Source organism: Pezoporus occidentalis, unplaced genomic scaffold (genome assembly GCF_034315485.1).
Source record: "Pezoporus occidentalis ecotype Australia unplaced genomic scaffold, CSIRO_AGI_Poc_V1 ctg229, whole genome shotgun sequence".
Taxonomy (NCBI): domain Eukaryota; kingdom Metazoa; phylum Chordata; class Aves; order Psittaciformes; family Psittacidae; genus Pezoporus; species Pezoporus occidentalis.
Genome location: NW_026914169.1, coordinates 906,901 through 919,440, shown reverse-complemented (window position 1 = coordinate 919,440; position 12,540 = coordinate 906,901). Strand labels below are relative to the sequence as shown.

Sequence of the window (12,540 nt, the reverse complement as noted above, 5' to 3'; positions counted from 1 at the left end):
AAACATGGAACTTAACTGCCTTAGTGTATGGGAGCAAACTTACTTGCTCAGTTCAGCTGATCTCTGTAAACGAAAGTTACTGTGTCTAATCGTCATTGTGGCATCCAGTTGACTGGAGTTATGTGCATTTTTCCAGTAAATGGAATGTTCACATGGCACTTCTACATGTAAACTCCTAAATTTGAACCATCAAATTATTCAGGAGCTTATTTTACTGTTCATGTGACTTACACAATAAGGCTTTTCTTTCTCTAGATTTCAAAATAATGGACTGAAATCTAACTTAGCTATGGTATTATTTCCTGCAGACCCCAAGAAAGAATGCTTCTCAAGGCTGTCCTTCAGTTCAGGACATGCTGCCTGATAAAATGTCCTTGCTTATTTCAAAGCCAGAAATAGCAACAGATGCTGTATTGTTAGAAATATCTGCTTTGCAATAACTCCCTAACTTGCAGGAGTATGATGTTATCTTCATACAGTAAGGCTACTTACCTTTCCCCCTTGGAGAGCTTCTCACATGGGGCTTATTTTTCCATGAGTCCTGTTCTGGGTTTGAGAATTGGGTAAGGGACCCTGTTTGGCAGAACAGGTTTAACAGTAGTACTTGAAGCATGTTTCATACGATGATTTTGACAGGAGTTTAGAATCTACTTTGCAAACATGTAGCTGTGTCTGTCACTCAGGGTTTTATATCCTCCACATGCAGTATGCATAAAGTGTTCATGCCTCCTGAAACCCAGTGGGAGTTGTTAATTTACCTCTGTAAAATACTCAAAACATCCAAAACCCAGCTTGAAGTAATTTTGAAATTACTTTCTTTGTAAGGGTGCTTCTGAATTTCTGGAAGAATTCAGGTTTATTGTCTTCAGCAGCAAGGCTTAGTTACTCCTACTGCTGTCCTTCAGGTTGGTAGAGTGTTTTTGTCAGACCTGACTGCTGGTTGTATGTTGTCCCTTTCTATTTTGTGATTTTTGTATTCTTGCCTAAAAATGTGTCATGTTTATGTTCTAATAACAAAGCTCTGCTGTTGAAAAGAATCTATTGAAATAGATGCCAGATGTTCTGCTGATGGCCTTTCAATTTCCTTAGGAAGCTTTCAGGCTGTGTAATAATGTAGATTTTGGTAAAAATTTACTATGTCTAAAAAATCAGCTGTATTGCACAATATGAAATCTTAATATTGTAAGAGCTTCTGAGTCCCATGTCTGCTATCTTATTCCATGGATGTATCATAGTATCTGTAGTTGAAAGTAGCTAATTTTGCCAGCAAATCTACATTTTTTTTTGTGGTGAACTCTCTGGCTGAGGACTTCCTTTCCTGAACCTGGGAAGATGGCAGGTTTTTGCCATGGACTGGAAGCTGCTTGAATTATTGAGGCCAGTGGAGGGAGATTAATTCTCACTAAGAATCTATGCATCTAAAAATAAAGTCTGCTTTACATAGCATTCATAGCTTGTTCATCAGTGTTGTAGTAATTGAATTTTAGCCTCGCATCGAGTGACCTGAGAGGCACCTGTGCATTTTTGATTTCATGGCAGGGCTCCCTGAATTACTCTGATTTCATATACTATTGTCAGTTAGGTTGCACTGTTTGAACCTTGGAAATGCTGTTTGGTGCTTGAGAGCTGTCAGGTTTTGGTGTTATCAGGATACATACAGTGCAAACTATATATTTAGAACATAAATGGGAAGCTGCTTCCTTCAGCTATTGTTTTGTGTCCTGGAGTCTCGATGTCTGCTCAGGCTCTTGTTCTGCTTCCCTGAAAGGGAAAATCCCATTTTGACTCCAGTTTGGGTTGTCCAGTGGCACTCACAGATTTTGCATTTGGAAAGTGGTGAACTCTTGGTGTCCTGCTTCCATGCAGTTGAAGTGTGTTGAGATGGTAATCCTGCTTTTCCTGGGAGAAAACAGCAATGCTGATAGGGGGGTGGAATGATTGGTGTCTGTGTGGCAGCTGGGAGGATCCCATTTAAACTGAGCCTAACTCAAGGGTTCCAATACCTAAAAACTTGGTATTTGGGTGGAGTAGGTGTGATTACTGTGCTGTTTGTATCATTACTGTGCTGTCTGAGAAACAGTACCTGGAGAAATGGGTTTCTTCCTAGGGACCTGAAAGACAATGTCTGAAACTTCTGTTACTGCTTTATAAGTGGCAAAGTTTTATCCTGAGTTCTTCAGTCTGACAGCTGAAATCTGGTGCTGCCATAGGGACTGAATTCCCCTAGCTAGCTGCTTGTGGTGGCTTTGATAGCTGCAACTGCTGTGACAGGATAGTCTGTTTTGTTACCTGCTTCATTTTTAACAGCTGCTTTTCAGCAGCTTTAGATTGGTCTGGTGTGTTAAACCTTGCCAGTAAGAACATCTTGGAAAGTGTGCAATTGCCAAGACCAGTGACACTTTCTGGATTATTCCAGAGCGGAATAAAGTAATAAAATAAAATTTAAAAAAAAAAAAAAAGAAAATCAGGTACTGTGCTGCTGAGAAATCTTGTTAACTTTTGTGCCTCTCCTGCTTCCTACAGAGCTGTTTCAGTTAGTGGGCTTTTAAACGTGTATATAAGGGTAATGAATTGCAGCTTGTCAGAGGTACAGAAAAGAAATGGAAGTTTTCTGTAATTCTTCTTGCTGCAGTTTTAAGCACGCACTTAAATTCTTTCAGAGCACAACTGCCTTGTCATTGCATAATGCTTTTGATATTACCTCTTGAAAATGTCTTTTTCATGGGATTCAAGTTTTCCTGTGCAAGCAGGAACTTAAATAGCTTCTAGGAGCACGCAGGGTTTTCTGTGGCATGTTGAAAGCCTGGAAGTTGGTTGATTTGACTTCACTTACCCATGTTTTTATTTAAGCTAATAAACTTCGCAAAAGAGCAGAATAGTCTTCACTGCCTGTGACAGTATTTGCTGCTCCTTATGTTTTAAAGTGTAGGCAGGTGTTAAATAAGCTTTAGTTCTAAGTGTGAGGGAGTAAAGAGGAAGAGGGGAAGAGTTCTAGTTCTGTCCAGTACAGCTTCTTCAGCTCACCTTGGTGCTGCTCCTGTTCTACTCTTGCAGAAGTCACACTGCTGCAGGGCCTGCTTTGAACTTAGGTACCCTAAGCATCACATATACCAAGTTAACACATCACCTCTGTGATCAGTCTCGATGAGGCAGAAATCACAGACTGGTGGTTTTGGCTGTATAGCCAAGAGAGTAGAGCAGTTATTTTTATCCTGAAAAAGGGATCTTCAGACTCTTAGGCACAAAGCATAATGACCTTTGTGTTTTGATCAAGTAGAGCTTCAAAACAGTGACTCTCCAGCTGGATGCCACCTGTGATAAATTACAGTGCTGCTTCTCAGAGCAGCTTACAGTTTCCTTTGAGACTCCTCAGACTGTTGGTTATGCAGGACTTGCTCTGGCATGTAATTTTATTGCATTGACAATCTTTAACTTAAAGAGATGTCAAGTGCCAAGTTTCGTGTTGTCATAGAAATTTATTAAGCTAGCAAGCTCTGCTGTTGTAGCTGAAGAAGCTGTTTTGGTATAAGCTCCATGTGAGGGCTAGTTCATTGTGTTTCCTGTGTGTGCTGCTCATTCACAATTGCTTGTTTTGTTGTGTACAGTTGAGTGCAATACTGCTTTGATTGTGGCAAGGCAAAATATTGCAGAGATGCTTAAAAAGCACTTTTTAAAAATAAACTTGATTGATGCTTTGAATGATTCTGACCTCTGATTGTTGCTGTGTCTTGTCTAATTCATTCTGCATCTGGTTTTCGTTCTCCCAGTGCTGGAAGGGTAGTTACTCTTCTGAGAGAGTTGTTTATTAGCTCTTGCAGCCTGGCAAAAGGCAGAAACCAATAAATGCAGGCAGGTAGTGTGAAAACAACTAAGCTTGTGTTGTGAAAACTTGATAGTACTTCCTTGTGGACATAGTTATTTCAGATGGCTTCTGCATTTATCATGTCTGCATTACCAGTTCCTTTGTTAAACTTTATTTTACTTGTTTTGCCAAGTTAGCTTGGAAGCAAAAAAAAAATAAGAGAAAGCTGTGATGTTGCTACAGAACTTTAATGTAATGCTGTCTTTCAGGTGCCATGTTTCAGAACAGAGGAAGACAACTGAGAAAGAAGAGCTGAAGAAAGTAACACAGAACCAGATAGAGGCTAACTGGGGGGAAAAAAAATTAACCTGTCTCTGAGGTGACTAAAGGGGAATAATGGTGATTTTGCGCCGGGCTCGGCCGCCTGCTTCCGCCCCAACCAGCAATGAATCTTGACTCGCTCTCGCTGGCCTTGTCTCAAATCAGCTACCTGGTGGACAATTTAACCAAGAAAAACTACCGAGCCAGCCAGCAGGAAATACAGCATGTAAGTAGACTAATGGTGCTGCAAAAGAAACTCTGGAAAGAAGAAAGCTGGAGTGTGAAATGGAGTTTTGCTTCTCGTTTAGATTGTGCTCTGTGGTGGTGGTGTGTGCACTGCTGTGCACTGTTGAGAATTGCAGCTTATGTCTCTGATACTCTTGGGTTCATCTCTCAGGTCATGGAATACAGCAGCTCAGAGCTGAGACCACTGTTAACTTTGTATTTGAGTATTAGACTTAACTGCTGCTCTTGGAGGGTGATACGCAAAACTTTCCCAACTACTTCAGGTGAAATCTTTCAACTTTTGGACATTCCAAAGAGCACCGATTGGGAGAGGAAGGAAAACATGCATTTACTGTTCAGAGTTGTTGCCCTGAAAGTATGAGTACGTGGATACCTACATCTGAATGTCTGAATGCTTTCACTTTGCATTGCATGGAAGGTTTTTGATCCTCATCTCACTGGATGAAGCATGACTTGGTGGTGAAGCCAAGCTGACTGTCTGGGTCCTGGGTTTTCAGGAGGCAGGTAGGGTAACTGCAGACTGAAACCCAAGTATCTTAAGATCTGGGCAAGAATTCTGGTTTAACTGACCCTTTTAAAAATAGCTCTGAGTAGCAGGATGGACTGAAAAGCATTATCCACAGAGTTGTGCTTGGGAGGAAGTGAATGTTACTGAGCCTGTTTTAGAAATTGGCTTAGTTCAGTTCCCAGCAGACAGCTGGGCCAGTTAAATACTTTTTTTTCCTTACACTAGTGCAGTACTGCAGTGATTTGCATCAGATTAGGAGGCCAGAGGGCTTATGCAGAGTGAATTTCTGGTAACAGCTGAGTTCTTTAAGAGTGCATTCATTACTTACCTTGAGGCAAGGGGGCGATTTCAGCAGAATTCACTGCTTAAAATGATCTGGTAAGCCATGGAGATGGAATACCTTTCTTGTAAGGCTTCCATGCTTTTGCAAATTCAGTGCTTGCAGGGAGCTCACCTGAGATCACTGGTTTCAACAGCCCATTTTTACAGCAAAGTGTGGCTTAGGCATGACTTGCAGGTCTGTCAGGAGCACTTGCATAAAGAATAACAATGATTTGGGAGAAGATAATGTTGATCTGCCATTCAGTTGGAGTATAGAGCTCTAAAATGGGACCAATTGTTCCTTATCCTTCATAGCAGGCCTCAGGCTCACTGTGGTGAGAGATTGGAAACTGGTCTGTGGAAATGGCTCTTTTGTGTATGTTTGGTTATAAGATAAATTACAGGATTTAAAGACTAAACTCTTTAGAAGTCTCCATGATGCTTTTTTTTTGATTTTTTTTTTTTTTTTTTAAACTTCCTGGTACTACTTTCCTTCCGTGGTTACTAGTACAATTTTTCCTTAGATAATTGAAGATATTATATATGCATGCTTTAATTCTTACTCTGAGAGTACACTGATGTAAAGTTTTGGCATAATTCACTCAGTTTTACAAAGCTTATATTTAAGCACTTAGTGTATGTGTAAAACTGCTTGGAGTTGTTCTTGTCACTCAACAAAGTGGGCATTTAAGTACATCACTCTGAAGCATAACAGTGGCAAAGCTTGAGGTATTAATTTCTGCCTCAACATGCTTTCAGTAGTCATTTAACATAGCTGATGTTTTAAGACTTCTCTGCTCTGGAGAAAAGTCCAGAGAGACCTTAGAGCAGCTCCAGTGCCTAAAGGGGCTACAAGAAACCTGGAGAGGGACTTTGGATAAGTGCTTGTAGGGACAAGACCAGGGGGAATGGCTTAACCTGACAGAGGGAGATTGAGATGAGATCTTGGAAAGAAGTTCTTCCCTGTGAAGGTGCTGAGGCGCTGCCACAGGTTGCCCAGAGAAGCTGTGGCTGCCCCATCCCTGGCAGTGTTCAAGGCCAGGTTGGACGGGGCTTGGAGCAACTTGGTCTAGTGGAAGGTGTCCCTGCCTGTGGCAGGGGGTTGGAACTGAAAGAGCTTTAAAGGTCCCTCCCAAGCCAGTCCACCCTGTGATTCTATGATTCTTTCAGCTCTCTCTACAGGAAAGCTAGCAATTCTCATTCCAGTTCCCTGGAAAAGCTTTTATGTGAATTGTAGTTAGAGTTGAAAGATGTTACACTGCACTTCAAGCCTTCTCTTTCCCTCCTCCCCATATGTTAAATTTTCAAATTACTGTCTGTTTGAAGTTACTTCTGTGCAAGGAAGCAATATAATTCTGACGCATAAAAGTTGTGTTGATGGCTTTAGTATGTACATTTTTCTTTTGCATCCACCTGCTTTGATGAATTTATCTTGGTGATAGCACCAAGAAGCTCCCTAGGAGATGGATCCAGCTTCATGCCACTCCTGTTACCACATCTAAAGCTTCATATTTAATTGGGATTACCTCAACAAATTGCCTTGTTTTTGAAGCCTGAGCTAACCAGTAGACCTTGCTGTCAATTCAGTTTTGCTGGCATTTGCACCAGTCCAAGCGTGTTCTTACATAATCATGGGGATGGCTGCCTTCAGAGACCATACTGTCAGCATAATCAGAGTGGGCTCTTTACTCTGGACTGATGCACCACAAGTCTGTGGTCAAGAAGCAGAGATATATCCAACTTGGGTATTTTTTTTTCCCAGCAGAACCAAAGTTGGCAGGCACTGGAATTAGCAGGCTGAGAGGGAAGGCGGAGCATAGCATCAGATAATGTGTCCTGGGCTCAGCTGTAACAGTTATTTTTCTCCTAGGTAGGTGGTGCAGTGCTGTGTTTTCCACTTTAGTCTGAGAACAACTCTGGTAACACCGATGTTTTAGTTGTTGCTAAGTAATGCTTTCCCCGATCAGTGAGGAGGGGCACAAAAAGCCAGGAGGATGCAGAGATGGGACACCTAACCCAAACTAGCCAAAGGGGTATTCCATACCACACAGCACATCATGCCCAGTATATAAACTGGGGGAGTTACTCGGAAAGCCCAGTTTGCTGCTCGGGTTGGCCTGGGTATCGGTCGGCAGGTGCTAAGGAGTTGTATTGGGCATCACTTGTGTTTATTGTTTTCCTTTTCCCTTATGAGTTTTATATTCTTTCCCCTTGTTATTTCCATTATTATTATTATTATTATTAGTGGTAGCAGTAGTGATTTTGTATGATACCTTAGTTACCATACTGTTCTCATCTCCACCCCTGTGAGTTACGTTCTCTCAATTCCCCTCCTTATCCTTCTGGTAGCTGGGGGAGGGGAAAAAGCGAGGGGAGTGAGTGAGTGGCTGGGCAGTTCCGAGTTACCAGCTGGGCTTAAACCACAATGTAATGGTAGAGGATTTGTGATAGGAACAGTCAGGAACAGCAGGGGTGGAGCCCACAGTCTAAAGCAATGCTGTTTTTCCTTTGTACGAAGAAGCTGCTGGCAAACAAGGATATCCATGATGGGGTGAAGCAGTGGCCTTGGTGAAGGCAGTCAGAGCATATGCAGAGCTGCTGGTTTGTGCTGGCACATGTGTCTCTCCTGTAGCTAGAAATGGAGGAACAGTGGCAAAAAGAAATGCCAGTAAAGGTTGGATTTGATGTTATCTGTACTCTTCAGATAAAAAAGGCAAGCTACTGGTGATTGTGACTTCAAATTTCTGCCAGTATGGGTTTTATTAAAAACAAGTAATGTTGTTGTGTTAGATGAGATTTAAAGAAGTGAATAAGCACTGAAACAACCTGAAGATAACTGCAGACAAAGTTGATGATATGGTCTTTAGCCAAGAGTTAAAGGCAAATGACAGGGGGTGTTAGCAAAAATGTGATACTGTTGTTAAGAGTGATTGGTGTTGCAAATTAACAAATGCAGATCACCTCTTTCTGACTGAAGTGTAGAATCCAGTTGAATGAGACCTAACGACAGGGAGAAGATTTGGTAAAAGGTTTAGGCTGCAGGTGTTCAGCCTGTGGCATTTGATTTTTTAAAGCTTGCTAATGAGCAAGTTTGAGATGAGCTTTTTTTCTTTTGATCGCAGGAAACACCTCCTGTGTAGGTACTCCCTTATGTCTTAAAAGACCCTGGAGCAGTGGTGGTCAAGTCAGTCAGGATCAGGAAACAATGCAGAAGCTGCCTCTGAGATCCGTGAAGAATACTCTATGATGGCTTGACTCTGGGATAAATTCCTGCTACACAGGCATGGCACAGAGGTGAAGGCTGTCCCATGGCCGTACTCCAGTTAGGCACTGTAGCTGTGGAGAAGAGTGAGGCCATGGCACTGTGTGGGTTCTGGGCCACTCTGGTGGCAGAGAAGCTTGAAATCCTTCTCTAGGTTTCTTGAAAACCCCTTTTACTTATTAAGACTACTACCCAAGAAATGCCTGGCTTCTGTGTCAATGACTTGCCTCTAGATCCTTTCTTTAACTCTTGGTTTACACTTTTCATTTGCAAATAGGGTTAATGACTTGGTTTCTAAGGTTACTGATTAAAAAGGAACGTTTTTAGCAGTTTTGTTAAAACTGTAGGTGGCTTAACCCCTAGAAGTACTGCTGTGCTCACGATACTAGACCTGGATCTTGCTCTGTAATGACTAAATCGCTACCAAGTTTGGATTTTTCTTTTCCAGATTGTGAATAGGCACGGTCCCGAGGCAGACAGGCATTTACTACGCTGCCTATTCTCGCACGTGGATTTCAGTGGCGATGGTAAAAGCAGTGGCAAAGATTTTCATCAGGTACAGTTTGCACTGAGGAATCTGCTAATTACATTTGGTTGTTAAAAATCTGCAATAAGATTTAAGCATGAAGGCAGGTTAGAGATAATAGCTTTAAGCCAACTTCTTTTCTTGTCTGTGGCCTTTCACAATTGCAAGCGCATTTTGCTGGTCCTCAAGTCAGAAGATGACAGATTGTTAGTACCAGACTCTTATAATCGCTTGATCTGGAAGACCACATAGCTTCAGTGCAGTTATGTTTGCCAGCATATGCAGTGCTCTATTTTGAAAGCCTTTCTTTATCTTTTAAAACTTTCAAATCCACTACCTGACGCTTCTGGCATCTATTCTCTCAGGAGTGTTTTTATCCTTAAGCCATTCTGCCACGGACTTTTTTGCTCATAAACGGGAATCAAATATTGTTAAATTGTCTATTGCAGTGTGGGAAGATGCTTGCAGAAAATGAAACATTGCACATACCATGGAGAATATTTGATCACTTTCTTAGTCTTAAAAGAAAAAGCAGACTAAACCTGAAGAAGACTGGAATGAGAAGAAACTGTTTACTGTTGATGAGAATTTGGGCAATTAAAAAGACTTAAGCACCTTCTCTTTGTTTAGCTTTATTGTGTGCAGTACTATTCACCCAGTACTGTGTGCAGTAAAGCTGAACAAAGGTAAGGTGCGTAGGTCTTTGTTTTATTGTCCTGTTATGAAACAGTTTGGGGGTTTTCAAGTTATGTTATTCTTTTCAGACTCAGTTTCTGATCCAGGAGTGTACGTCACTGATTACAAAACCAAATTTTATCTCGACGCTGTCCTACGCCATTGACAATCCATTGCACTATCAGAAGGTTTGTATGCTTCTTGAAGGGGATCCCAGTGTCAGAAACTGCAGTGAATTGGTCTTCAGGAAACCAGCTGGTTTTCACTGGGGTTTTTCCTGTTTGGTTTTGTTTTTTTTTTTTTTATGGCTAAGATTGGTTTCACTGAAGTCTTCAAAAATTGAGCTTGCCCAGAAGTTTGGTTTGTTAAACAGAGCAAGTTAATCATTCAGAATGACTGAAAACTGATTTTAAAGCTTGATGTAAGGTTAATACGTTAAGGCTTGTTTGTGGTAGCCAGAACCAAAATGATTCATAGTGGTCTTCATTCTCTCAGTGTCAAAGTCATGATAGTGGTTTAAGAGTGAAAGTGTGGGATATGCAGAAGAAACTGTTAGTTTAGATGTATCCAGAAGTAGTTCTAGGGATGTCTGTTTAGCCACATAAGCTTTGTACTAACCTACAGCAGAATAGTTCCTAATATTCCAGATATGCAAATGAACCTTGGGTAGATGGCTGCAATTCAAATGACGCTATTTCCATAACAACTTCCATTTAACTCTTCTCTATTTCAGAGTCTAAAGCCTTCACCCCACTTATTTGCCCAATTGAGTAAAGTCATAAAATTAAGTAAAGTTCAAGAGGTAGGTGAACACTTGCTTCAAAAATACTTTCATGTTTTTTGACTCAGCTTGTTAGCAAGGATGATGTCCCCTTACTGTGATACTCATTCTTATTTGTAGGTGATTTTTGGTCTTGCTTTACTGAACTCTTTCAGCTCAGATCTACGAGGTTTCGGTAAGTGAAGCTTTTGAAGTACTGCAACAGGGACATATGTTTTCTATGTAAGCAGTGAGCTTTCTAGATGGATACGTATGTGCCTGTGCAACTGGAGTAGTGCAAGACCTTGCAATTAGGGGTAGCATTGAGGTCTAACACCACTTTGAGAGGGGCAGTAGATAACACAGTCACCTTGTCTTACATGAAGTTAAATGACTTGCTTCCATGAATTATTTGCTAGATGATGAATCAAATTGAGGTGCTGTGATACTTTACATTTTAGTTGTCCATTAATTTTTGAGTTCCGAGATACGGGTTGAGACTTCTATTTAAGTCTCAGCTCTCTGTTGTGGCTTGTGGTTAACAAACTCAGATTAAGAGAATAGTACCTAGCTAAAAAGAGTCTTCATATTAAAAAGAAGTTCAGGTTTTGATCCTCAAACTCTTTTGTTTTTAAAAGCTGCCCAGTTTATCAAACAGAAACTCCCAGATCTTTTGCGCTCTTACATTGACGCAGACGTCAGTGGAAATCAAGAAGGTGGCTTCCAAGATATTGCAATAGAGGTCCTGCACCTTCTTCTCTCCCATCTCCTTTTTGGGCAGAAGGGAGCCTTTGGGGTAGGACAGGAACAGATTGACGCTTTCCTCAAAACATTACGTAGAGGTAAGTGTGGTGGTGGTCAGGAAGCCTGACTAAATGCGGACTTTGGAATGGATTTTTGTAACTTACTGCCAGTGCAGACTCCTGCTTGAATTGTCAGGAGCTGGATGAGGTAGGACTTGGTTGTATTTTCAGAAGTCTGTCCATTGGCAGAAAAATATCAACTGTTCTGGCATAATGTACTGTTTTTCTTTCAGTGAGCCTTAATGTGGTCTCATGTTTGGGGTTTTTGAGGAGTGATCAATCAATTAAGTAGGGGGACATTCATGTATGCTTTTGTGGGATGGTATTTGTAGGTTTAATTAAAGCAACTCAGTGTAGAGTAGTTAAAAAACTTTATTCCTTACAGTGTAAAGGACATACCATTTCAGCCAAGTAGATGTCCCTGCCCATGGCAGGGGGGTTGCAACTAGATGATCTTAAGGTCCTTTCCAACCCTAACTATTCTATGATTCTGTTTTAAGCACTGGGTTGTGTGTATATTGAGTGGATATCTATGAGGAAACATTAGTACAAGGGGGGAGTGTGTCTGAATAAAACTTGAGTCATTTCCTGGAAGCTACCATGGTCCTCGTGTGATGGCAGGGGATGTTATCGGCACAGTAGTGTCTTGCTTTCTGAGACAACAGTGTTTGCTGTAAACTGACCAGAATAAGGAGGATTTGGACTCAAGAAGCTAACTGAATTTAACACAACCCAGACCTAGAGGAAGGCACCCTTATGCAAGAGCAGAATATTTAATTATAATTTCTTAGTTCATACTTCAGTGAAGATTAGTGTATTAACTTCTATAATAACCCCCATGTTGCTTTGGAAAATTGGGAACTCGTCTCTGAATGGCTCCAAAGAGAATGGAGACATGCATCACCTTAACTAAGGATAATTCTGTCTCAGAAAAGCTCAGCCATGAGGTGTCTTTGCTGCTTTCCACTGTGGACCAAAATCCTACTCTCACATCTGATCCCCTTGTTACTGTGTCTCCCTTAGACTTTGCTTCCCAGGGAGGAAGAAGGGAGCATTCTCTCTTTTCATGCCTAAATACCTGCTTTACATTTCCTATACTTCTTAGACTCAAAAGCAGGTCCTTTGTTTCCTAATACTTCCTGAGTTGGAAGAGAGGCTTTTGCTGTTCCAGTTGTATTGTTTCCTGCTCTGTGCTTTTTTTGAATGACTGCTGCTAGTAATAATCCAGTTCTAAATTTACTGCCAGCAGGGCTACTAGCCTTTTTGAGCAGCTGCAGTGACCCTGTGGGAACCCAGTCTATTCTACATTCTTACTC

At 41.2% G+C, this 12,540-nt stretch overlaps 1 protein-coding gene across 14 annotated transcripts in view; it reads left to right on the top strand.

Annotated features, from left to right (window-relative positions):
* The first annotated feature begins 4,047 nt into the window (after positions 1-4,047).
* Positions 4,048-12,540, top strand: part of CNOT1 (CCR4-NOT transcription complex subunit 1) — a 56,592-nt gene continuing 48,099 nt past the window's right edge. For 12 of the 14 annotated variants that reach the window (XM_062621160.1, XM_062621162.1, XM_062621153.1 and 9 more), the window contains exons 1-6: positions 4,048-4,349; positions 8,909-9,016; positions 9,751-9,849; positions 10,395-10,463; positions 10,563-10,617; positions 11,060-11,263. In XM_062621160.1, coding sequence (XP_062477144.1) covers positions 4,248-4,349; positions 8,909-9,016; positions 9,751-9,849; positions 10,395-10,463; positions 10,563-10,617; positions 11,060-11,263 — 637 coding nt within the window. In that variant the 5' untranslated portion in view covers positions 4,048-4,247. The remainder of the gene's footprint in view (positions 4,350-8,908; positions 9,017-9,750; positions 9,850-10,394; positions 10,464-10,562; positions 10,618-11,059; positions 11,264-12,540) is intronic. The other 2 variants (XM_062621159.1, XM_062621158.1) reach the window with 2 other exon arrangements.